This window comes from Pyrgilauda ruficollis, unplaced genomic scaffold (genome assembly GCF_017590135.1).
Source record: "Pyrgilauda ruficollis isolate IOZ18807 unplaced genomic scaffold, ASM1759013v1 scaffold167, whole genome shotgun sequence".
NCBI classification, from domain to species: Eukaryota; Metazoa; Chordata; class Aves; order Passeriformes; family Passeridae; genus Pyrgilauda; species Pyrgilauda ruficollis.
The window spans coordinates 765,791-793,211 of NW_024515542.1; the positions used below are offsets into that span (position 1 = coordinate 765,791).

The following is a 27,421-nucleotide window of genomic DNA, read 5'->3' on the forward strand; positions in this document are numbered from 1 at the left end:
GCACGGATTCATGGTAGAAAATGCAAAACTAAACACAATAATAAAATAACCTTTCATCAGCTTGATTCCAGAGGAGACACAGAGACTTCTGGGGATCAATCCGACTTCCTTCAGCATAAATACGATAAATTACTTCACTGTCATCTTTCAAAGGTTGTGAACTCTGGCCCTTCAAGCTCATTGAAAAAACCTGAAACAACATGTACAATGTAAAGATATGTTTAATATTAAGATCAACATAGTGCTCATTTTAATCAGTGCTCATTTTAATCAGAGACAACCATAAAACACTTATGTTTTGAGCAATATCTAGATTAAAACAAATTCTTGGAAAAAAAATTGCATTTCTTCAAACCTTGTTCTTCAGAGCAAGTTCTTTATCTCTAGTAAGGAACCACTGCTGACTGCTGTATTCTGTGAACTGTACGGATTCACATTTCTCTTCTTGGGGAGATGATAATACTACAGAGACCTCTAGCAAATGTTCAGGTACTTGAATAGAATCTCCATCTTTTCCATTAAATCTATGTCCATTGATTTGCTGAGGAAACCAGTTGTGAGCCATTATTGCAATATACGGGCAGCTGTCAAGGACATTTTTGCCTCTGTGGAAATGGAAAAGCAATAGGGCTGGTAATTGGGACCCAGCTTCACTATTCATCACGTAACGACTCTAAAAGGTATTTGTGATTTGTTAGTACATTATTAATTCATCATTTTTAGGCCTGTGATATTTAATTGGCACACTGTTTCAGTTTCTGTGGGGAAAAAAAAAAAAAAGCCTGAATTTTTTTGCATATTTCAGCATCTCCATTTCCTCTCTGGTATTTGCTCCTTATGACCTGCAACTAAAACCTGTCTATAGTGAATTAGGCTATCAAAACACTCATCTTTACAACCTGATGTAGAACTGAGTCTAAAAACCAGGAGAGACATTAAAATGGATAATGTTGCTTTATTTTTTTTTCCCAACAGATGATGCAAAACATTTGGAATAAAGGATTTTAACTTTCAAGTTCTAAACACTGAACACACATTCCATCACCAGCTGTTTAATAGATCCTCAATGACAGTGTTTAAAAATCATCTGTGTCATAAAAAAGAATAATCTCTTTCTCAGTCACCTATTTCTTCTGCCCATTAGCTTGATGAGGCTATTATGCTCTTGGAGACAAAACTAGCAATTTGAAACTACGAGTAGCTTTAAATATTTTAAAACAATGTTCAAGTGATCAAAACCAAGAACATAGAAATTACAAAATGCCAGTAGAAATTTTGGGTTGCTGACTTTCATCTAAGGCTTAGAACACATCTCTGCATCGTACAAACACATATTATTTTCTTAGCAAGAATAATGAATTCTTTTCCAGGCAATATCTGAGCTAGAGGTGGGTCAATATATACTAGATCTCCTGACTCATATTCCCACATCTACCCCATACCAAAGTAACAGTTATGTTCTACACCCAATCTTACAAAGCACTATATGTACTGGCAATATGACACAGTGCTTTGTAAGATCATGACACTGTAAGAACACACTCACATATGGGTAACATACTAGACAGGAGATAAGTCCCTTTTCTGAAAATGTAATTTAGATTTTCTATATTGGTAAACTGTCATGTATTTACAAAACATATTATGAATTCAAGCTTACTAACCTTTCTCCTGGTGATCCACACTTTATCCCAGTCAATAGAGAAAAAGCAAACTTCTCAGTCACCTCAGCAAGCAGGCTATATCCTTTTGTGTCCTTGCGTTTTGGGCTAGCCAGAGCACAGAGTATCTCATAGAAAAGACTTCTACTTTTATCACTGAGTAACAGTTTTTCACCTACACCTGTAACCTAATGAGAGGAGAAAAAATAGAACATTTTACACAAAGGAATCTGCTTGTAACATTTCCTCATGTTCAATGGTTTAGTGACATCTTCTCTGTGATTCCAACATTCATTCTGAAAGTTCCGAGTATTTTTCCCAACTCCTGATCACATAGGGGTTTCCATAAGACACAATCTGTCAAAATTACATAAAGATAGGCTTATTAGGGGATTTGATTATTAAAGAAAGGATGTGGCATCTTTCATTGTTTCACAAATCAATTATTTTTGAATTCTGAGAAGTTTTTAAATTATTTTCTCTGTTTTCTGTGTGGTAACAATCAAAAATGAATGGATATTGTTATTATGCTTTGTATCTAGATATTTAGAAATTTTCCAGCTTCTATGCATTATTCCAAGACTCCAGAAGAGACAGAATGCCATAAAACTAATCCATAATTTTCACAGAAATTAGAGTAATGCTTAAGCACTCAGCTACCCTGAGAACCAATTCCCTAAGCTACTGGAGGAAAAAAGACTGATGCTTGGTTATGAATACAGTGGACTCCAGCTGGCCCCAGTAGGATTTGCTTGTGTGTTGACTGCAGTCTGCTGTAAAGATATGAGCAGGGGTTGTGCCAGGCCTCAAAGAAACAAAGGTGTGACCCAAGAGTAAAGAAAACGTAATAAGCTCTATAAAGCTGCAGCACCAAAAGGAAAATTGCACAGTAGAAAATCTAGAGCTACAAGTATGTATGCAAAACTAATACTAGTTGCTCATTTCAACCTATTTGTGATTACTTGCCACCTCCTAAATAGTGGCAGACAAACTCCTTCCTCGTGAGACTTCACAATTTCCACTTTTGCAGTCTGTGCTTCTGAGTCACTGCTGTGGATGTGATCTGCCTTGCTTTATATATATATATATATATATATATGTGTGCGTTTGCGTGTGCGCCTTGTTGTGTTATTATACTCTAATTAATGTCATTAGTCATTTAAGAACAAACAGGAAGTGTTTACCTCATCTATTATATGCACCAGAGCAGTAAGTTGCTCTTCTGTAGTTTCTGTAGCCACTTTGACATTCAGATTCTGAAGGATTCTGTGTAAAATGGTGTCATCAAGAGGCTGATGCAGTTGATCAATCAGTCCCCAAACTGGCAAGGAGTCCAAATCTGAGACAATGGTAATGTTAGAAATACCATACACATCATCTATCCTGGCACCGCCTGTGGGATTAGAAAGTACAACCTGGAAACGTTTAGGAAAGGGGTTTAAAGATCCTGTCTTTGGAGTCAGGGTCACATCCAGGAATGCATTTCTCTGTCCATGTGAAAAAGTCAATAAACCTTCAGATCTGGCAAAATCTTGTCCTGCCACAGCTGGAGATATGAAGGTCCGTCCAATAGGTTCAGGTTTTTGTAGTTCCTTAAAACAAACCAAAAGAGTTTTAGGTAACATTATGATAGATGTAATTGTTCAAAACCACCTGCTGTAGAACATACTTAAAGTGGGTAACAAAAGAAAAATGTGTAAAAAAGAAGTCCTCTTTCAAAAAGCAGTTATGAGTGATGAAAATATTACATTTAAAATAATTATCTCCCTGGATTAGTAATCAATCAAACCTAGGAGAAGAATTATATATTATCAATAGTAAAAAGGGTGTCTTTCTTTTCCAGAACAAAATCCACAAAACTTTTCTGTGTGAATAGATACTACAGAAATGTTAGCACATGTGTGAATTCCAGAAGGGTTGATGTAAGACTATGACTGCAACGCGAAGTCCTTCACTTTAGGGAAGGGAAAAGCATTACAAATACATAGAAAACTGAATAAAAGCAAAGCAAAAGTTTTGGAAATCTGTGTCCAAATTAATATCAATTCATTATATTTTCAGTCCCAGAATACATACTTAAAAGATGAATAATCCATTTAATACAAAGGCAAAGCAAATGCTATAGAATACACATGCAAGGAGGATAGATAAATTTATCCAGTAATGCTACATGGCCTTATTTCCTTGTGAAGCAACACTGTTTTTACCTTCCATGAGGTTTGCAGTTACTGTTTCATTCTTCAAAGTCTTGTTCTTTTTGTCACTTGCCACAGCCTTGACAATATATCTGGTAATATAATAAACTTTCCTTAAGAGGAAACTAACTTCCTGAGCTATCATTCAACTGTATTGTTTTTTCAAAAGTATATAATAATTTAATAAGGGCAGCTTGTATACTGACTTCTAAGTAAAGGTCTCCTACTGAGTAAAATGGGGATTTTTATTTGTGAAATACTAGACCCCCTTTGAAAATATTTAGTTTTCATTAGTAGAGCTTATTTATAGAATGAATCAGACATGTTCTGAGTTCATTGGAGAACCTGGTAACCCAGTGCAGCCTGTAACTGTTCAAAATTGCACTTGACATGATCCCATCACCTGTGGAAATTCCAGGGGGAAGTTTCCTTTTGTTTATCCCTTCCCACTGAGAATTAGGAAATGGAAATAAGCAGAAATGAAAGCACTAGTGACAAGAACAAAGTCTAAGAAACCTTTGTAGGTTGAGATAAATATCAGTTTCCAGTTATTGCCCTCCTGTCTGCTGTGGCCTCTTATTTTAAAGATACTAATAATACCAATACTTTAGTATTTGGCCATGCATGCTCAAAATGTAAACATGTCCAAAGAGGGTTGGTTATAAAAATTACAAATGGATAAGAGATTGCCCACTATATTTTAGCTTAAATATACACTGGACAGTAGGAATTTCTTTTCCATTTAACAGCTAAATTATATTGAATACTTAGGTTGAATAAATGTGAAAATTTGTTACCACACAATATAATTGAAACATTGGCCAATTACTATATAATAAATGGATGGAAATACAATGTAAACCCATATGGTTAAAACAGATATGCATTCAGTATAACAATAGAATGCAAAACCTTGTATTATAAGGGGGTAGTATATAATAACTCATCCTCAAAACAATTATTTTAGGCATAAAATCACGAATATCAAAGTTGATCAGGCTAATTACTTCTGATGATGGTAAGCTTGAAAGAATATCTCTTGTAGCCTGTGCTCGGATGCTGGATTCACACATACTAAGGAAGTGGCTAGAATCATATTTTTGCAGATCTGCTAAAGGAGAAACTTCATCAGCTGCAATAATAATAAGTGAGGCATGCATTTAAGAGAAAAAAGTGTCAACAGCTAGAAGAGTCTTGTGCTACAGAGGTAAACATCTCAAAAATTGTTGGATTATGTTTTTTTTTTTTTACATAAAGGGCATAATCCGACAAAAAATTAATGGGAATGATAAAATTTACTTTAGCGCATGCTATTTTTGATAAGAAGAAGAATTTTTTTGTTTAGTATTCCAAGAACATTTAATAAAATTTGAATAATTTCTCTTTTTCTATGTATGTTCTGGTACTAATAATAAATTTGTTGCCTAACAGAGCAAGTGTCCTGCTGTCTGGATGTTGTACACATAACCGTCAGGATAAAAACTTAATTTCAGATGAAAAAGCCTCAAAAACTGAAGGCTCACAAGAGCCTTAGAACGAAGAAAGAAATATATTAGATGCTTGGCTGACCATAATCTTTGAGGCCACTGAAAGACACTGCTAAAAAAAAATATTATGGACAATGCAATAAGAAAAAGTTATTTTAATAACGGAAAACCAAAGAAGCTAGGCTCAGCAAATGTTTGACTCTTTCCTGAAAAAAATGCTAATCACAGTTATAGTTACTTTAAAGAATGATCAACTATTTAATAATATTTAATTAATTTCAATTATAAAATGAATCATAAAATCCATTATTTTACTAATGGTTTGGGTTGAAAAGGATGTTAAAGACCATCTAATTCCAAAGCCACTGCAGCAGACAGGGACAACTTTCACCAGACGAGGTTGCTCAGAGCTCCATTGAACCTGACCTTGAACACCTACATGCCTGTGCTTGTGGCATCCACAACTTCTCTTACCAGTGCCTCACCACCCTCACGGTAAAGAATTGCTTCCTGATATTTAATCTGAACCTACTGTCTCTCAGTTTTAAACCATTCCCTCTTGTCACTACATGCCCTTGCCAAAAGTCCCTCTCCAACTTTCAGATAGGCTTCCTTTAGGTACTGGAATGTTGCAATTAGTTCAGCCTGAAGCCTTCTCCTTTCCAGGCTGAACAATCCCAATTCTCTCAGCATTTCCTCACAGCAGAGGTGCTCCATCCCTCTGACGAACTGAGTGGCCTCCTCTGGTCTTGCTCCAACAGTTCCATGTCCTTCCTGTGCTGAGGACCCCAGAGCTGGAGGCAGCTCTGCAGGTGGGGTCTCACCAAGCAGGGCAGAGGGTCTGAACCCCCTCCCTCCAAAGCTGCCCACAGAGCTTTGGATGCAGCCCAGGATGCATTTGGCTTTCTGGGCTGCAAGTTCCCATGGCTGGCTCATGTCCAGCCCCTCACCAGCATCCCCATGTCCTTTGGGGCAGGGCAGCTCTCGATTTGTTCATCAAGCAATCAGGGGGATTGCTCTGACTCAGGTGCAGCACTTTGCACTTGGTCTTGTTAAACCTCACGAGATTCCTAAGGGCTACTTCTTGAGCCTGTCCTGGTGCCTCTGGATGGCATCCCGTCCTTCAGGAGTGTCAGCTGCACCCCTCAGCTTGGTGTCTTCTGCAAGTTTGCTAAGGGTGCACCTGACCCCTTCATCTATGCCATTAAAGAAGGCAGAAAATAACACTAGTTCCAATGCAGATCCCTGAGGGACACCACTTGTCACTGATGCTCTGAGCCATTGACTATGGCCCTCTGGATGTGACCATCCAACCACTTTGTTATCCATCAAATAACAGTCCATTCAAATCCAACATCAAATCCATCTCTCTTCAGTTTAGAGAGTAGGGTCTTGTGAGTTATGTGTTGAAGACTTTACAGAAGTCCAGAAAAATGACATCTGTAACCCTTCCCTTGTAGTCTGATGTAGTCATCCCATCATAGAAGACCACTAGGTTGGTCAAGCAGGATTTGCCCTTGGTGAAGCTGTGCTGGCTCTCTCCAAGCTCCTCCCTGTCCTCCACATGCCTTAGCAGAGCTCCTGGGAGGATCTGCTCCATGATCTTCCCACAGGCACGAGGGGGAGGTCAACAGATTGGTAGTTCCCAGGGTCTTCCTTTTTACTCTTCCCTTTTTAAAGTTGGATATAGTAATACCCCTTTTACAGTCACCAGGGATTTAACCTGATTGTCAAGACTTCAAGTAACAAGGGAGACTGTATGGTCAACAACATCAACCAATTCTCTCAAGACTCTGGGATGCATCTCTTTGGGTCCCATAGAGCTGTGAACATTCAGTTTCCTCACGTGGTCACGAACCTGATTTTCCCATACAGTGGGAGCGACTTGCTCCCCCATGACCCATCCTGCTGTCCACCCACTTCAAAGGTGGAGGAAAAAGGTTGCCAGTGAAGACTGGCAAAAAAAGTCTTGAGTCCATTCGTCTTTTGTTAATCTGTTGCTACCAGTTTCCCAGCATTGTTTATGAGGGGGAAACACCTTCTTTGACCTTCCCTTTCTGGTTAACATATATTTCTGGTTAACAAGCCCTTCCTGTTATTTTTTGTATCCCTTGCCAGGCTCACTTCCAGCTTCATTTTGGCCTTCCTTACACATTCACATTCTGTCTCTGCTCTCTTTCCAGCTCACCTGTCCTTCCTTCAACTGCTTGTGCATCTGTTTCTTTCTCTTTAGTTTGACCAACAGGTTCTGACTCAGCAATGCCAGTCTCCTGCCATTATTGCCTGATTTCTTGCTCCTGGGGATTGCTAGCTCCTGTGTTCTATGGAAGACTTTATTATTATTTATGTCAGCTCTGTTCCACTCCCTTGTCCCTGAGGGCAGTATCCCACAGGAACCCCCTTACTGTCTCCCTGAAGAGGTGGAAGTCTGTGCTTTCCTAAAGGACAGAAAAAGATATAAAAATAAATAAAATAATAATAAGTCTTACCTGCATACTGTAGGTAACCATTGTGGTTACTGATGTACTAGAATCTCTAAGAACTTGCAGACTGATTAAAGCTGTATTCTTATAAGCTACAGCAAATCGAGATCCCACAGCAAAATGCACTAAACCATGAGGAGCATCACTTTCCAGGACAGTTATAAAAGCAAATCTGGCACTGTTGTTCAAAGCAGCTCCTGTGCTTACAGCATACAGCTCAACAAAAATATAAGTTTCAAATTCTGGTACCTGTAAGTGAGTGATGATTTTCATATCATTATAAAATCTACTAATAACTTTCAGCTTTAAATAAATGTTTATATATTACTTTGTATGCACAGTGGATCACTTTAATAACACTTTACACAAGCATGCTTCCTGAAATGTGCAATAAGTACAATAAAATACATCATAAAAACAATACTGCAATGGATATCACTCTGTCAGGCACAATCATTAAATCCCAGATTTTCACACAGAACTTGCTGCATTAAAGTAGCTATTTAAATAGTGCAGGCATTGTGGCTGTAAATTTGACACAAATGACAATCAACCCTCCAAGAGTGCCATATTCCAGATTATAGATTTACATAGATGTACAGCTTTTGAAGAATTTGCTCTTTCATTTTCTTTTTACCTTACAAAATGGCATGTACCTACTCACTTTTGGAAATACTGCACAGAAGTAAGTGCGCAATTTTGAAAATGCAAATAATTTGCATAATAACTCTCCTGTATTCAAATACTGGACTCAAAGTTCTGAAAAACATTTTACATGCAACTTAAGCATTTTTAGACACTAGTATGTCCATGCATGTTTAGACACTAGTATGTCCATGCATGTTTTTACAAGAAATTAAAAACTCAGTAGATTTGCACACTTAACTGAATTTATTTAAAATCTCAGAGCTTAGACAACACTATTTGATAGACTTTTGTGATGTGTCACATATAGAGAAATACTTCACTCTGAAAATACAGGCTGTGGAACCTTGTTTCTTTATTGAAAATAGGGTTGCAGCGTTAAGTTTACAATATGACATTCTGCCTCATCTTTTATTTTGCCTACAACACAAATGTAACATTTAAAAATAGACATCCAAATTTTAAAATTCCAAAAATTCCATTCTAAAATTCCAAAAATAATTGGAAAGGTGTTACTTGTACCTACTACATGCACTTGTCAAGTAGCAAACTTGAAAAAAAAAGATTTTAAAAAAGTATTTTTTTACAGGATAGTATTATGAACAAATGGCAATCACTGAAGTCGGTTTTGGGTTTTTTTTACTGTTTTTTAAATTGAATTTGTATAGCCAGGTTTTGGTAGTGGTGGAACTACAGGGGTGGCTTCTGTGAGAATTTGCCAGAAGTTCTCCCCAGCTGCAAGAGATTCTGTCTGGCAGAGCCAATGCCAGACAGCTCCAAGATGGGCCTGTCACTGGCTATAGCTGAGCCAATCGAAACAACCCTATGACAACATATTTAAGAAATAAGAAACCTGTCCTTATGCAGATGTAATTGCGGCCAGAGTAAAGCAGGGTGACAACACATAAGAGGAACAACTCTGCAGACACTAAGGTCTGTGGAGAAGGAGGGGGAGAAAGTGCTTCAGGTAGGATTTCTCTGTAGTCCATGGTGAAGCAGCTGTGCTCCTGCAGCCCATGGACATACATGAGCATGCACAGGTCCATCTGCAGCCCACGGTAGAGCCCCATACTGGAGCAGGGGAATGCCTGAGGGGAAGTTATGACCTCATGGGTGGCCCACACTTGAGCAGGTTCCTGGCAGGGACCTGCAGACCCATGGAGAAAGGAGCCCACACTTGAGCAGGCTTCCTGGTAGGACTAATAGTTGTGTGGGGGATCCACACTGGAGCAGCCTGCCCTTGCAAGACTGAACTCAATGGAAAGATGACCATGCTGCAGCAGCTTATGGAGAACTGCTGCCTGTGGTATGGACTCATGCTGAAGAAGCCTCCCATTGGAGCAACCCCGTGGTGGAGCAGAGGAAAGACTCCTCTTTCTGAGCAACAGCAGGAACAACATGTGATGAAATGAGCATAACCCCCATTTCCCAATTCCATTTGCTGCTGGAGGGGAAAAGGTAGAGCTGGAAGGAGGGACGGTAGGGCGGAAGGTGTTTTAAGGTCTCAGTTTACTTCTGATTATCCTGCTCTATTCATTTAATATCTCTAATTTGAGCCTGTTTTGCCTATGATGGTGAGTGATCTCTCCTGGTCCTTGTCTCAACTCATTGTCATGGTTTGAGACTGGCACAATGCCAGTGCCCCCATGAAAATATACTTTCACCCGGAAACAATTGAAACCTCTTGTGTTTCCATGTCACTCGTGGCACTGCCCGGAGAACATTTGCCCTCGTGACTTCTTCCCTCCATGTCCAGTGCTCTCACCACTGCACCTGGACCAGGACTGCCTTTAGGGTTCTCCATTTAAGGATGCCCCACCCAGTTACAAAAAAGCAGCAGTCTCTCTCAGCTTTGGGACACCAGTCCCCCCCAAATTTACTCCCTGGGGCCGAGGGGCCTTGTGAACAGAGATCTTCCTCTTCACTGAAGACAGAGGGCATCACCACACCCTCCTCAGCCATCTCTGTTCACGCCACTGCTTCACTGCACTCTCTTGGCTCCAAGGCATTGCCTCCCCCTAAATGCAGTCTCTGTGTCACAGGAAAAACATGGGTCTGTCCATGGCCGTACAAGAAAAGAGTCCAGCCCAAGGCCACTCCATCATCTCCTAACCTAGGATTCTTCTCACCTCTTCTGACATTTCTCACATGCATCAACTTTTATTACACTTGCTCATTTCCTCCTGCTTCATCTCTCTCTCCTCATTCTCATTCAGGATGATCAGCATTTGTAAGGTTTCCATTATTCTAGAAGGGGGTTAAAATCTTTGCTTCTGTCTGCCCAGAACTCCCACAGAGGGTGCCACATGCCCCACTTCTGGCCGGCTGTGCTGCCAGCACAGTATCAAACCTCAAGGCAGCACAGGTGGCTCTCTTTGTCTCTATCTCTCTCCCAGGGGGTGTGGGGGCCCGATGCCTCTCAGGGCTCCTCCACCCTTCCATCTTGCCAGGCCTTCACCGCCCTCCTCTGCCCAAGGCTCCGGCCTACCTCACGCGGCCGCATGGCTTCCCTCCCCCAGCCAGCCCCGGCTGGGCAGGGCAGCTCTGAGCTCCTTCCCTGAGCGGGACCAAGAGAGAGTTCCTGGGAGTTCTTGCTTTTAACCCCCTATGTTCTCAGAGGCGGTCCATACCTTCAGTGGTCAAACCAGGTGCCAATATTTAAATCCAAGCACTGACTGGTCTGACCACAACCTCACAAAAAAACTCACTTCCTTCTTAACCTACAACACTCATGAACACATTGTTATATTTTCTCTCCCCTGCCCAGCTGCAGAGGGGAGTGACAGAGAGGATTTGGTGGGTGCCTGGCATCCAGCCAGGGCCAACCCACTACACAAAAAAGCTTTGTGTTTCAACCCTGAATTTTTTGAAATCTTACTTTAAATCTGGGATTTTTAGCTAATAAATTCAGTACTGCTGAAGAAGTAAAACTTATGAAAGCTAGAATGTATCCTACAATAATGTAAAGTACATAGTTAATGTATTTGTAAATTTATAATTTTTAATACATTTACTACTAACTTACAAGCTAACCTATGAAAGAAAAACTTTAAGAAGAATTAGGAAATATATGGAGCGATAAATAGTATGTGTTTTCAGTTAAATAGTTAAGTGGTTCTCTAAATGAAATGTTCTTGACTAATGACAGGTACAATTAAAACTGGAATGAATGGGGAGCTTTAGACTTCCACTAGCACTTGCTGGAATGGCACAGGCTTTATGTGGCACAACTGCATGTCTCTGGAGCTTATGCACTGCTGTCATTAAATACTGATACCACTTCTTTGGTATAAAGAGATTCATTATCTCAGTTTACTCAGCAGGGCAGCCTGTGCCCTATACACCTATTCACTGGCTCTGTGATGTAAAGATAACATCTGAAGATGGAGAAAGAAAATGGCTCTCTTAGTGAACTAAGAGAATGCATCCCATTTCCTAAAAAGGAAATCCCTGTTTCCCATATATAGCACGTTGCAATATTTTCTAGAACTGAGTCAGAAAAAAACATGGAAATCTTCCCATCTAGTGATTTTCCACTGCCCAGACCTCAGCTTTGCCACCAGCCTGGGTGCTGGGAAGGATGAAAGTTTGGGAAGAGACAAGTCTCAGACACTTGGGAAGAGATAGGAAAGTCTCAGAGATATGTATGCTTGGCAGAAAGATTTTTGAATGTAGAATGTGAAGAAGGAATGGAAATGAAAGCAAGTTTTGATACAGAAGAAAAGAAATGCTGAACCAGTCTTACTGGATAACTAAGAAGGCAAAGGGTATGTTAGTTAGAAGTGGGTTTTATAGCTTAGAGCAAAGGATAAACCCACCTCAAACAAGAAGATGTTTTTACCAAGCAGAAAGATAGCACACGCAAACAAGTCAGCAGATGTTGCAAGTAGAAAAAAGGTCTCAGAATTTTCCACTGCAAGAAAACTGAAAAACAACTTCTAGCTTAAACTGTAATGTACTAACTTTTAGTAATTGGAGAACAGTAACATGAATATGGTAATTATAGTAGTTATGTTAGGCTATAGGCAAAAATTAAGGTATAGATTGGTTCTTCTGCATTAAGATGCTCAGCAAAGTATATAATGTATATAAAGTATACGTTAAAGTATACAACTGTAACAAAACTAAAGGGTGTTCAGGTTTGTCTGCAGCTGGAGATGACAGCTGTAGACACAGACTCTGTCACCCACGACCCTGGACTGCTGTAACGTATTGGATGTAATAAACTGCATTTGGAAAAGCTGCCTGGAGTCCCTTGTTACGGCACTTATGTCGGGGTGCTAGGATAATTTCTTAGAAAAATTTGAAACTCTCCAACTTTAAAATAATGGCAAACATTAATCTTTCCTTTCTTAAGGGCTTACTCTAACCCCTAGGTATTCACACTAAAATATTTTTTCCTTTTCTTTTCAATAAAAATGACTGAATACTGTGTTTTGTGTTAATACAATCATGTCTGTATATCAGAGTGCCAGCTGAGTCTCACAAGGTTGTTAGACTTAGACAAATGCAATTTAGTGGATGATGGCTCCTAAATTGAACTTCACTACTCACAAGGCAGATATGAACAGAGACAGATTTTTAGACACTCAGAGATTCTCAGGCAGTTTTTATGAGTTTTCAGAGATCGCTGTGCTAGATTTAGGAATATAAAATTACACAAAAGTTAGACTCAAAGTTTGTTTTTTTTTTTTATGCAATGAGCTATTATTTACAGAATGTTTTCCATCAACCACCTTAAAAATGCTTTGGCAGATGGATATCTTACTGTGTAAAGGATGAGAGCATATGATCGAACATTTTATTGAAAAAACTCCATTCTTTTTCCTTACTGTTATAGAAAGACCTAAGATCTGTAATTTACTCTTCGAACTAAATACTTATCTCCTTCCCAAATTTTTACCAGTCACAATGGAGTCAGTAGAAGACTACAAATAAACATGTCCCAGAGAAGTCAGATATCAAGTTACTATCTTCATAAATATTAGTTCATCTGGATCAGAGGAGTATTTTCATTTTAACAAATTGCAATTCAATGCTGTACATAAAGAGCAATAATTACTCACATGATCAGGTTTTATTTCAATAGAGATGTTGCACATTGTTTGACCTGCCACACAGGTTGTGGCTCCCAGCACAGATACAAGTTCATTCTCCAAGTTCACACCATCCTTCAGAAGGACAACAGCTGTTTTATTAAAGGTCACACGCCAGAAGACTGTCACATCTTCAAAAGCCCTATAAGCAAAAGAGAAGAGTACGCATGTACTGAAGGAGAGCACAACAGATTTAGGAAACATAAACCACAGACATAACGTACATTTTATGTTATTATTCAAAACATATCATTATGGAATCAGCTGCTTTACAATGAAAAAAATAGCTCTTTTTATTTAAATTTCTGCCTCTAATATCTATTAACATTGTAAAAAAAGTAACAGAAGAAGAAAATAAAGCAATTATGGGAACCCAGATTTTTCTTAATTTTTGTTTCAGATAACATGCAATTATCTGAATAAGAGACACTTGGAAAGCAGGGATGTGCCCAAGTACTTTCATTAATACTATAGTAACTATTGGCCTGGAAAGCCAGGTAGACTTGGTCTTTCCTGTAAGTATAAGGAACTTATCATACTTGAGCATATTTATTTAAAGTACACATAAATGTACTATATATATATAAAAATGTGCTAATTAGGAAAAAAGTAAAAACATAAGCATACTGACACTTATATAACTTCTTAATTTCTCCTTGTAGTATTCACAGGTACTTACATTGTACAGAGAGGTGAGAATTGGAGTTACACTTTTAGCAGTGCAAATACTTTACCTTAAGCAAAACCTTCACACTTGCCGACTTACAGTATAAAATGGTAAACATTTGAGTTTTTTCCTGTTTCTGCTTTATATCAATAAAGTGACAGAACTAACTGTATTCACAACTTAAATGCCCCGTTGCCAAAACCTGTGAAGCTATTAAAGGAGCTGAAAGGAAACATTTATTATAAAACTCTGTGATGAAAACCTCTTCCACTAACAGTAGCTCCTGTGATTCAAGACAACATATTACAGAGTGTGGGAAGAGCACTGGAATCCACTATTGCCTGCACCTGTTTGGTTGCCGTGTGACAGTCAGCAACACCTCTCTGTTTTCTGAGTCTTCATCAAGTATCAGGCCACTTTGTACTTCTGGAATGAATCCCAAAATGCCATTCTGGAGATCGCTTCCTGTGTAAGAAATAGACCATGAAAGTAAAAAGCCAGAAAGTTAAGCTGAGAGTAAATAATACTTTTAATATGCACAACTGCTAAAACACCAAACAGCCAGGTATCAAAGGCATGCTGTAAAGTACTGTTTCAGGACACCTCAATTCTCTTAATATTTCTATTCTTAATTTACATTAGATTTTCAAATTTAGAATGTTTAAATTTTATTTTAATCACTAGAATAATAACAACTAATTTTGGAAGTAAATTCCTTATGAGTCCTGGCACCAATTCTGCATGTAAGCTTGTATTTTCAACAGCATTCAACAAACTGACTGAATTCTGTGTCCCTTGACTTCAAGAGACTAAGTGTTACAGAAATCTCCAGAACAATCTCAAAAGCCTTGCTTATAATGCCCTTATGAGATACGCACTCCAGCTATGTTTATCATACATCTTAAAACATTCTGAACAGAAATGGGCCTCAACATACAAAGTACGTAATGTGATAGACTTCCAGTGTTGTAACTTAAGATTTCTTATTTATCCTATCCATGATGTGGTTGAACCCATCAATTTTCTTAGATTATCACAGCAGCTTTTCTCTTGCATCTTCTTCTGTATGTCGAACTAGTGAGCTGCAAAACACCACATTTTTCTTAGGGGAATGCAAGTAACTTCAAAAAAACAGCAGTAGAAGATAAAAATTCCCAGTGTTAATGAGGGGAAACTAACGTCTTTACAGTGCTCAATCAAATCTTGCTTCTAAAGGATTTCTCCTGGCAGGTAGTGATGGCTTTACTCTAGAATTGAAAAGGCAATCTACTTCCACCCCAGTACTTACTAGAAGTCAATATATACAATGAGATGAACAGAAACTGTGTGTTTGCTTATGTGCATGCACAAATATTTAACCCTTCTCCTTACTGTGTTGTCTCATGTTCCAACTTTATGGAACTTTGTACTGTAGGTATAACCCTAGAGCATATTAATACACTTCTGTAGTATTCAATACAAGCTCCAATTACAACATGTGTCTATACACATACTTTTGCAGTTAATTGTGGGGGTCCACTGGCCTGGGCTGGCCGGCGAGCCAGCCACAGCCAGGATCTGCCCGAGGCCATGGAAAGCAACACCCTAAGTTCAGGGACATTGTTCAAGTTAGGGAGAGTTAAAGTTTGTTCCAACAGGATCATGGGATTTACCATGCTAATATGGGTTACACTGCCGGTTATTATTAGTTATTATGTTGCTAGAATGTTCCATGCTCGTGTATATAAATAGGGATCGCCCCTCATTTGAGATCTTAAGTGTCTGGCCATATTTGGGATCACTCCTGTTACTGAGGCAGAAGAATAAAGGACCCTCGGATTTTCCACCTAAGACCTGTCACCCACTTTTCTTCCCTGCTGACCTGTTGCAATCATTGCCTGTCCTCGCAGGCATGGGTGGAGCAACGTGACAGTCAACATGCATACCCAGGGAACTGGTTACTTCCATGGTAAATTCTACATATAGTGCACACGAAGAGAACATGTTTCGTATGATCTGGTGTTTTATATGATCTTGGTTGCTTCCTACACTGATTCAGCAGCACAGTTTAATCCTAGTTCTCAATACCCACACTGATTTCTTAAGACTATCTAAATACACAAAACTCCCAGTAACGCTGGACCTTACTTTCTTGATTAGAAAGTTAGTTAGACTAGACTTAGTTAGACTAAACTGAGTTAACCTAAAATTTGTTCCAGTGCCTAACTTCTTTCTAAAACTTTATCTATATTGCAAATTAGATTGGAGTATATACTGTTGGTAAGTCTGACAGGATATTTAAAAGAGGAGAAATTGCGAGTTCTGACATGACTTTCTCATAGTAGGACAGTGACTGAAAGAAAAACTCTTCCTTGTTGACTGAGTATGCTAATTCCTGTCCTCCATTCCCAGAATCAGAGGATGACTACACTGCAGGTATGAACTGCATAGTAGCAAAGAATGAAAACAGAAACTTTGTACAAACTCCATCCATTGTAAAAGAGAAGGACTTAAATTAAAAATATGAAGTATGTAAAACACATCTGACAGAATACCAATATAATTCAGGTTAAAAGGGCCCTTTAAGTCTCTAGTCCAACACCCTTATCAAAGTTTAATTATTTGTGAAACCAGACCAAATGTCTCAGAGGTTTGAGACTTGAAAAAATTCCAGGGATGGAGAGAGACCATGCAACCTCTCCAGGTAACCTGTGCCACTGACTTTCTGTACACAATAGAAAAAAATGTCCAGGCTCAAATGAAATCTCATTTCATTATAATCACTGTTTCCCAACAAGCACTGCTGCCATAATGCATTATTTAAATAATGGGTCAGTAAATTTTTACGTTTCTCCTCTTTTAGGTAATCTTATGGTCTTAGTAGGAACTATGTCTTCCTGTATTCAAATGTCCCATGACATTTTCAAAATATTGTTTCATAGATAAGTTAGGAAAAGGAAAAAAAAAACAGGTAAAAGTAAAAGAAGCTTAAAATATTCTGGATCCTGAGAAAGCAAAGTACCTTGTTGTGGTGTGTTGTCGTGGTGTGCCTCAGTTTTGGTTGGGAGTTCTGTTGGGAGTTGTTGCAGGATTCAGAGGCCATGCAGCCCAGAATAAAAAATCTGGATTAACAACTCTCCATCAGGACCCACTCCTTTCTTCACCTCACCTTAAAGGTTTCTCCAGCTCAGGAAGGCCTGAGGAGTCACCCTCATCATTAGCAAGCTCCAGCCCGTAAGCACTGGAGCTCGGGACATGCCCGGACTTGTCCCCACGTGCTCAGCTGTGACCACAGGTACTGAATAGCATCTCTGGGGAGAAAACACCACAGGTGCCACTGTTTGGTTCAGCAGCTGAGGCCAGACAGACCAAAGCAGTCCAGTTCAGTAATATTGGTAAATTCCAATAGTACCTGAAGTGGCAAAATACAAATCATGTGGTCTTTAGAAACAAACCAAGCAAAAAAAGGCAGTGATCTTTTTGTGCCATAAGCTGTCAAGTAGTGGTCAGTATTTACAGTTATAGAAAATATTTTGGTCTGTATGCAGCACTAGAGTACTGTGAGAAATCATTTGCACAATACTGTGAACAAACAGTGGATGCCCAGAAGTTCTATAACAGGTTCCTCTTGGACACTTTCATTTTCACACCATAAGCTGATTTGTCATAGTCACCGGCCTGTAACATAAGGTATCCCACTTATTCTTTGAATTTGGAAGCCATGGATCTACTGAGATGGGAATCTCACATCCCAGGAGAAAGTGTTGGAACAAGGAAAATGGCAAAAAACCAAATGAGCCTGCAATGCTACTCCATCTTTAATGAAACCAGTTATGCTCAGCCGTCACAGTATATCACAGTACAAGCTGGCTTGTACTGGGCAATTAATTCAGATATAAATAAGAAACCCAGCTGGTTCCATAAACTGGCCTCTGGGTTGACAGACAGGAACCTCAACCAATTACGTTCCATCCTAAGTTGCAGACATCTCACTTGTTCAGGAGCTGGACCATGTTAAAAGATCAGACTAATGAGCTATCCAGTCAAACCCACTTTATAAAGAGGAGTTGAGCCATCATTAAGTGCTCTCTGCTGCCACATGAACATCGGGTGTGTGGTCATCTCTGTCTCCGACGCACCACACATATGTTTCACTCAGCGTTCTCTCTTCATAAAGGACAAGAACAGAGATAAGCAGCACCAATAGATGCATTTTGAGTATCACTCCTAAGGGGTGCTCAGTGCTTTGTGCATTAGATGCTTACTCTCATCTGGAAAGCACTAGATTTGGAAATAAAATACCCTGCTTATTGTCATACAGAATTCCAATTTTACATGAAAATTGCTATGAGAACATACAGTTATTTGCTGTTATTTAATTCAAATATATTTACTCATTTCCTGGAGGAAAAAATATTACCTGCAATAATTACTATTGCAAAAGCAGCAAATCCATATTCATCCTTTCCTTCTACAATCTGAGCTCCATATTCAGGATTTGAGAGGAAAACATAAAATGATTCCTGTCCTTCAGGCTCATCATCATCAAAAATTTTTATGGACACCTGGCTTTCAAATTCTCCATCCAGCAAAGTCAGAGAGATTGTCTGTTCTTCAAAATCTTCTCCTTCCATTGCCCATGTGAAGTTTGATTTTCCATAAACTTCTCCAAAAGGATACAAATCTACTCCTCTCTGTGCACTCGCTCCCCCAAAGGTTTTAACAGTAATTTTAATATCACCAGTAAATCCCTTGGTCCTTCTGATCTGAAGCACTGCGGTGTTGGAGGTATTGTTATTTGTATCTTCTTCAACATAAATAAACTCTGGCCCCAAACTTAGTATTCCATGATGAATATCATTAGCCAGGATATTAACTGTTGCAAGACTGAAAGTTGGATTCAAACGGGGACTCCAGTCAAGGTTTGCTGGTTGAACATCCAGAATTTCCACAGAAGTCAAATTTACAAAAAAAAATTCTTGTATTTCAGACACAGTGTCATCAATTATTGATATTTCTATCACTGCATTTGTCTCAAAATGTAAAAACATAAGCTCTCCATTGTAGATGGGTATAAAGTCTTCTAGTGGTTTGGCACTTCCTGGAATGGTCTGAAATGTCAGCTTAGTGAGATTACTTTGAAAACCAAACAATCTTTGGACATGTAGTCTGACTACCTGGATATCTTCTTCAACTGAAACTGATCTTGAGTTAAGATCAAACTGGAAGATCCCCATTGGCTCAATTTTAGCTATTGTAAATCCTGATCTGAAACAGAAACAATATCACATTGAGAGAGAAATACAAATAAGAAAAAGATGAACAATCAAGCATAGTAATTTTCAGTGAGCAACCAATGATGGGTGTAGGAATGCGGATTAAAAAAATGGTAACAGTAGAGGGAAGAAATAGAAATCATACAAAGCAAGACATAAAGAGGCTTTTGTAAAGCTAAAAAATGCTTTTGTAACGTTTGAGCAGCCCTCCACAGGTTTAATGCATCCTGTCAGGACAGGATACTGAGCAAACGATACATAAAATATGGTCTTCCTGACAAAATGGAGAGGTAAAGGAAAGTAGATCTTCCTACTATGGACATAATACAGGAATATAATATAGCCACTACAAGTAATACCAATTTTAAACAGTGAACAAACCTCCTGTACCAAGGGAAAGATGTGAAGTAGATGCTAGCAGATCTACAGTTTTAGCCAGGAAGATAGAGAAGGTCAGGAAGTTATTTTAAAGTACACAATAAGGCTTTGAAGTACTCCCTCTTTACAATATTACCCAAAATACTTTTTTTTTTTCAGATCTGAGTTGTGTTATCAATATCAATTTAAGCTTTACTTTGTTCATACTAAATATATTCCCTTCTTATTACAAAAGAATATATTACAAAATTATTAGACTGACTCTGCTAAGTTTTGTGTCATCCCCTTCTCTCTAGAACTTAACCATTATTCAATGCCAGAGGCTACCAATGGCACAATTATAGTGAGCAGATTTGGCTAACAGATGAGACTCTTCTACCTAGGAAGCCAAAAAACCTTCAAGTAATTGTGAGCTTTACGTCTTTTGGGATGCAATCTTAAATTTTCTGGGAAAGGTTATTCTCATACATTCAAGGTATTTGACTTACACAGTAAATATGTGCTTAAGGACCCAAGTCCATAGGATGGACAAACCTAGGAGAAAGGGTCAGTTTGAGGAATTTAGGCATCTGATTCACTTCTAACTTCCTTCAGATTTGCCACTTCAGTTTTAACAGGGTGAAGCCAATATCCTTCTCCCTACAGTGTCACTCTATGCCCATTTTTTATTCATTTTCATCTTCAGTAAGGAAGAGTGAAAATAGTTTAAAGAACAGATTACAATTTAAGTAAGACAAAAAAACTACATTGAATGTAATGTTTTTATTTTTCAGAATAAAAAGGAGGTTTAATATAAATTAGTCATTTTTAGAGCATTTTTTATTTCATTTGATTTCTTTGAAATAATGGTTGTCATCTAAGATCTTCTAAATATAGATATTTAGGGACGCTGAAAATTGACAGTTTATTTTATTCTTCAGATTCCTGGTTAAAATTGTTGATCTTGGTTCTTCAGCCTAACTGTCTTTCCTAACTGTCTCCATCATTCTAGACACATTCTAGGTACCTCAGATCCCAATGCCAGGAAACAGACTGGAATTGAAGAAAACTCTCACTTTCAGACAGATCAGATCTGCAGTACTGACATTTGTTTCCATGTGAGACAAGACACAGAAATTATCATAAAAGGAACTCCAATTTGCTAGCTACCTACAATGTAATAGGGATTTGTTTTAGATATATGCCCCTATACATGTCATAATTCTTACAGCACCAGTGCAACTCGAAAGTATAAATAATATCTTTACCTCAGGCGAGCCCCACCAGACACATTGCTGTGCACTGCTGTTAAAGTGATGACAAATGTCTCAGATTTATTTAGGCTTGGAGTAGCCTGAAATGAAATCACTTTACTTTCCTCCCCAAAGGAAAATACAACCGTACCTGAAAGGAGAATGATTGAAACAGTCAAAATCACTAAACAGGAATTCTATTTTTACCTGGAAATACATTGACATAGGAACTTTAGTCACAATTCCACTCCAATGAGGTGAAGAAATCTTCATAATAAGGGTCTTTCCTGTAGAAAACTGTCCTTCAGGGGCATAGCGTTCTGTCTATGAAGAAAAGTTGTTTTTTTCTCATAAAGTAAATATGTCCCTTTCAGATAAAAATTGGATCACACGATTTCATTCTAATGACTCTTCATTAATAATGGAAACATGCCAAGGTACAAATAACTAAAAGGTGGTATCATCACTTAGGCAACAGTCATAGCTGTTGTCCTTGTAGCTGTACATAACTTGTTGCAGCAATTACTCACCAAATGGAGGAGTAATATTGCCTAGTTTAACAGAGTCAGTGACTAGGTCTGGTGGGCATCCTGAAATCCAGCTAACTATTACAGAGCCATAAACTCCTCTCCTGGTTATGACAGCATGGCCTGTCCCTGCTACAATGTTTGTAAGTCGCAATATCACAGATTCAAAGCCAACCTGTGGAAACATTTTTTTATCAGAAAATGGAATAAAAATGGACAATAACACAGATGAAAGCGTAGTACCTTTTGTAAAATGGGCATCTTACAATAAGAATGCATGCATTTAGATAAATATATGTGCATGTATCTATGGACATATAAATATGCTCTCTTGAAAGAGTTCATATGAGCTCTTTAATAATTTTAGATTTCTGGCAATTAGATTGCAGGGAAAAGGAACAAGTATGAGTGACATTTCAGTACTGAAAACAGTGAACACCATTTGTGTCTCTTGTTTAGAAGAAAAATAAATCAAGCCTGCCCTCAGTGCTCTCAGGCAATAACTGTACTACTCTCTCTACATATATAGATATATAGATACATACATATAATTAGGTCTAAAATACGTTATTAATTATGTATCCAGTGAAAAGTAAGTTGTTATCGCATGACACTGTACACAAAATTATTTTTGCTACTGTGATCTACTTTTCTTTTTCTCTGAGCAGCAAATAGGAGTGAAGATAATTTGCATATTCTAAAACCAATGATAAATGGATATATGGTAGTATATGGTATACAACAGTCTTTCTGTAAACAGTGTATTCAGAAAGACTATTTGACTTAAGTTTCATTGTAAATTAAAAATTACAACAATGCTTAAAGATAATTAAAATCATTAAATATAAACTTCAATAAACTTTAAGACCTCATGACCTTTAAAACCTCATGTCTTTGCCTGACATTAAAAAAAGGAATGGTAGCACATATACCATGTCCAAGTAGGAAAATTATCTTTTCTCACTCTCATACAAAATAGACAAAGGGAAAATTTATCACTCAATGATTACCAAATTTATTGACATCTGTACTAACACCCAACATATACTCCATCTCTTTTTGCACATAATATTGAATTCATGCTATTTTCTGCTTTGGGGTTGCCATACTTATAGAAACATTGTCCAGATTTACTTATTTTCCTTTAAATCTTAGAACTCCCCTTTCATGTAAATATATACACTACTTACATTTTATATATAAAGAGGCCTTTTCCAATTGTATTAAAATGCTTCTATAAGAATTTTTATCAGAGGAATGAGTAACATACAGTGCAAGTAGTAACAGGAATGATCTCTTCCATCATACTGATTACAAAGAAACTTCACTGAGTTCTTATAACAAGTGTCTTTTGCAGTGAAGTGTACCGCTCTTCTGTGGTAGGAACACAACATCGCAACCAGGCTACCGACCTGTGAATTGGCAGCTTCTTCAGGAATAAGCAGCACAGCAGACTTTGCTATTCCTAATATTTTAGGCACATCCTTGGCACTTCCCCTAACCAGGCTTACATTAGTAAGTTCCACAGTAAAATTCAAGCCTAGTAAAACAAATGCCTTTGAGAGAGAGAATTTAATTAAAAAGATAGAAATTTAATTCCACTAAAAAGGTATTATCCAACAGTGCAAATAATTACCAAAGCAACCTGCAGATTCCTGTTTGCTTACATACAAAGCAGCATTTTCAAGACAAGTGTTTAGTTGATTATGTTTCTCAAAGAACTACAGTTAAGCCATCAATATTGTGAAAGCCATCTGCCAGCAGTTTGCTGGAATATGAGTTTGTAAAGCAACTATTGCCATTTTAAAAAGCTGCATCTGACACACTGGGCCTTGGTTTGACTTTAATTTTTATGATTAAAAATATTTAAGATGGTTGTAAGAGTATGTAACAGTGGATGTAAGACTGTGATAATAATCACAAAAAACAAGGAAACACAGAAGACTGCAGGTACATTTATCTTCATCTTCATTGGTCACAAATGAGAGATCATTATTTACAATGCAAAGAATCTTAAGAAACTATTTGCATTTATATAATAATAAGATATTGAATTCATAGTAACACAAAACAACAATGTAAAAAAACATAAAATATTTGAACAGATGCATAACAGTGATTTTGCAATTACTATCAGAAAATTTTATTTTCAAATCCAGTTCTATTCCATAAAGAGGAAATTTGTAACACCGAAACTCTCTTTTCTGCTTCTTCACAGTAGATATTAGTGAAAGTTTTTTATCTTATTTGTATTGTGATGAAACAAATGGAAACAACAGATAACATAGGAGCTAAAAGAGTAATACACACCTGGTTGCTTATTGGCACTCTTTTTACTCCAAAGCTGGCACCATCCTTTATTGTGAGGAATCCCACCTCATTCTTGGGTTCAATTAGTGCTTCGTCGTGAAGGGATATGACATGGTACTCAACCATCACTTCTCCAAATGCCCCAGCATGCCGAGTCACATTAATCTGAACATACCGATCCAGGGTTTTTTCTACCAATACTGACTGCTGATCAGAGTACAGGGCAAACACTCCATAAGGATCATCATTTGCAAACACTGTGATCTTTGAAATTCCTCTCTCATGGTCTAAATCTGCTCCACCTTCCACTGAAATCAGCTGTACCTCATAGCTTTCATCCAGTTCTGGAACATCATCAGGTAACAGGTAGATAATTATTTCAGCTGTACTCTGCTGGTCAGCAATGATAACAAATCCCTCTGTCTCAACAAAGTCACCTGTGATGTCAGATTCACTACATATTTCCCAGTAAACCTGAAATTAGTACAGAAAATGCAAAAAATAAAAGAAAGAAAAATTACCTCCAAAATCAGAAACTTGCAAATTCAGGATTCATTATAGACAGAATATGGAACGGCTTTTAAATGGGTAAAATAACAATTGTTTTGGGTATGCACAGGAAGAATATCCTATCATACAGACTATCTTTCCAAAGAGTGTGCTATTTAATTAACAGTGTTAAAAATATAAATATTTCCTTTGTCTAGTTTCAGAAGATTTATGTAAAACTATGTTGAATTTATGAACATTTTTCAAAAAGTATCTCTTTTCTCACCAAAACACCTTTGCTGTTTTTTCTGTTTTCAGTATTCCTCACATAATAAAGGAATGAACTCTCATTAAACACAGCAGATGTTTCTATTAATTGATCAATTTCTTTTAAATTAAATGAGTTCCTGTTAAAATGCTGACTTCTAAACAACTTTAGGTAAAAACCAATGTTTTTACATTGATGGTTCAGAAAAGTCTGAGGAAGTCTGATTCTGTCTAAAAAAGTAAAATGTGATGATGTCAAAGACAACTCATTATGAAAGTATTGTCTCTTCGTTCTCCCATCAAAAGCAAACTGGGAGAGAAAGTGAGAGCAGCACAGCAGTATTGCTTTTCTTTTATTTCCCCTGACCAGGGAAGACTGAATTTTACTGTCCAAACTACAAGTACTAGGGCTAAGCCCTTCCTAAATTCAGTCTAAAAGGCAACATTAAGAAACATAAATAATTTGAGAAGCAAGCAATTGAAAGGCATAGAATAAGATATTTTTCCATACGTCAACACCAAGGATGATTTCAGATTACATTGTCTATTAGGAAAAGAGTGAGAATACCGTTATGTTCCCCAGAACGCCTTGAATTCGTTTGACAAACAGTGTAATATTTTGTGGCCCTTCATCTCCTGAGGGTTCTGCATAGTTACTCTCAGTTAACGATTCAAGAGCAAACTGTACAATTCCATTTGGATCACCAAACTTCTCTATCTGTAAAATGGCAAACAAACATTTAAAAAACTAGAAATGTAGTGTAAGTTGTATTCTTGTTCAAACTACTGAGATTTTCACTGCTAGATGCTACCGGGGCACATATCTGTTAGTTCCAAAAACAGCAGAGAAAATTTTGAATGTCCCTTTTTCAGCTTTCAGTTACACTGTCTAAGAAGGAAAAGAGCAGGGTTTTATTTCAAATGCTACATCTGAATATTTTGATTGTAAAGCAGGAAATGCTCAGGCACATTGAGCTAGTATACAGAAATTCTTCTAACACTATCAGTTTGCAAACTCAGAACTATGGGAAAGAGAGCTCATCCGCATCCATCTCCATGAACCCTTAGCTGCAAAAAGAATTTAGGGTAACACAACTTCCTGAAGGGGACTGTGGAACTAAGAGCTAATTCCATCAACACCTTACAGACCAAATAATAAAATAAAAATACATTTCTAGGAGAGATACTTTTGAGGGCTTCTTACAGCAGCTTTATAAGTATTTCCTTAGTTGCAGTATCCCTAGAGCACTGATTTGTCTGTAATAACTCTCAAAAACATCTGCATTTCTCTTGTACTATAAGAAGTCAGATTTTCTCCCTTCCTCTGAAGAAATGTCAAGAGTGACAATGTCCTGCTTGCAGATGCTGAGGGGTCAGAGCGTGGTGCTGTGTGGGCATGTTGAGATCGCTACTACCTACCACACACACATAATAGCTGGTGCAGGCCAAGTGGTCCAGCCTGGAGAGTTTGTCCATCGTTATTCCCTGTCTCAGGGTTTAAGGACAAGTGTGTGTGTGGATGATTGGTTCATCATTGTTTTTCATTTGCTCAGGGGAAGAAGACATTTTGTCTTTGTCTCAGTGGAGCTTTGATGGTGAGCACCTTTTTGTGTGTAAATCACCCTCTCTATTGTATAGCTTTGTTATTATTGTTGTTGCTGTTATTGTTTGTTTCTCATCTCATTGGTGTTTTCAAGTAAATTTTTCTTATCTTGACTCAGAAACACTGCTTTTTGTCTCCCTCTCACAAGAGAGGGTAGGGGAAGGGAAGCAGTTGAGTGCAGTTTAATTTACAGCTGGGTTTAAACCACAACAGATGACAAACATATTGACACATAGAAATGTGGGCTCAATCCATGCTCTCTCCAAAGAGAGCAGCAAACAGGAGAGCCAGCCCACTGCTTTTATTCCAATTTTTACAGATAGATTCTCTGCCCTTTTTCTTTCAGAATTGAACATAATATACCAAAATAGTTCAAAGGTGAAAAAATGACTAAGAAATCATTGTGATTAATTTTTAAAAGCTTTGCATGAATAAATACCAATATCAACAGAAATCTCTGCAGAATGAGAAGCGATAATAACTTACTATTAATGTAATGCTGTTTGCCTTAGAATCGATTTCTGTTTCACCTTTCATAAGGCTCAGTCGAATAATGAAGGTTTCCTGAACTTCAGCTTCTTCATGCGGATAGATTTGTAGATTAATTGTTCTCAGACCTCCTTCTCCTTCTTCAAAATAGAATGTTCCATTCACAGGGTCACCAATGTCACTATTTAGAGGAGACAAAATTTCTTCTGAATTGGGTCCCAAAATGTCCCAGTTAATCTGTGGAAGAGATCAGTTTCAGATTTAGAGGGGTGATACATTATAACAGCATCCCAAGGGGAGAAGTGACAGAGTACCAAAAGTACTTAGCTATGTTTAAATATATGCTATTAATACAGGATACAAAATAGTTAATTATTACTATTAATTAACTATTAATTATTACTACAGGACAAAATATAGAAGCCTTTGAAAAAGTAAACATGTCAGTTTACAAATGGGAATTTTAAAGTGTTAGTCACAATGCCAGTTTATTAAATTCTATATGTTAGTAATAGAAAAGAAACTAAGATTTCTTTCGCATATAGCAAGAATCACAAAGGCCAGTGTCTATTTCTCATCTCTTTCATGACTTGTTTTGCAAAGCTTCCCACATCAGTGCTCATGATCAAAACTATTT

General features: G+C 37.8%; 1 protein-coding gene across 1 annotated transcript in view; it reads right to left on the reverse strand.

Annotated features, from left to right (window-relative positions):
- ADGRV1 (adhesion G protein-coupled receptor V1) overlaps positions 1-27,421 on the reverse strand; it is a 282,378-nt gene that overhangs the window by 145,280 nt on the left and 109,677 nt on the right. Inside the window, exons 74-87 of the mRNA XM_041463583.1 lie at positions 26,782-27,021; positions 25,261-25,410; positions 23,937-24,410; positions 23,039-23,182; positions 21,630-21,801; positions 21,115-21,250; positions 18,634-19,481; positions 14,582-14,699; positions 13,538-13,709; positions 7,833-8,075; positions 2,846-3,253; positions 1,665-1,849; positions 356-605; positions 51-190 (exon numbers count right to left, since the gene is read on the reverse strand). Coding sequence (XP_041319517.1) covers positions 51-190; positions 356-605; positions 1,665-1,849; positions 2,846-3,253; positions 7,833-8,075; positions 13,538-13,709; positions 14,582-14,699; positions 18,634-19,481; positions 21,115-21,250; positions 21,630-21,801; positions 23,039-23,182; positions 23,937-24,410; positions 25,261-25,410; positions 26,782-27,021 — 3,680 coding nt within the window. The remainder of the gene's footprint in view (positions 1-50; positions 191-355; positions 606-1,664; positions 1,850-2,845; positions 3,254-7,832; positions 8,076-13,537; positions 13,710-14,581; positions 14,700-18,633; positions 19,482-21,114; positions 21,251-21,629; positions 21,802-23,038; positions 23,183-23,936; positions 24,411-25,260; positions 25,411-26,781; positions 27,022-27,421) is intronic.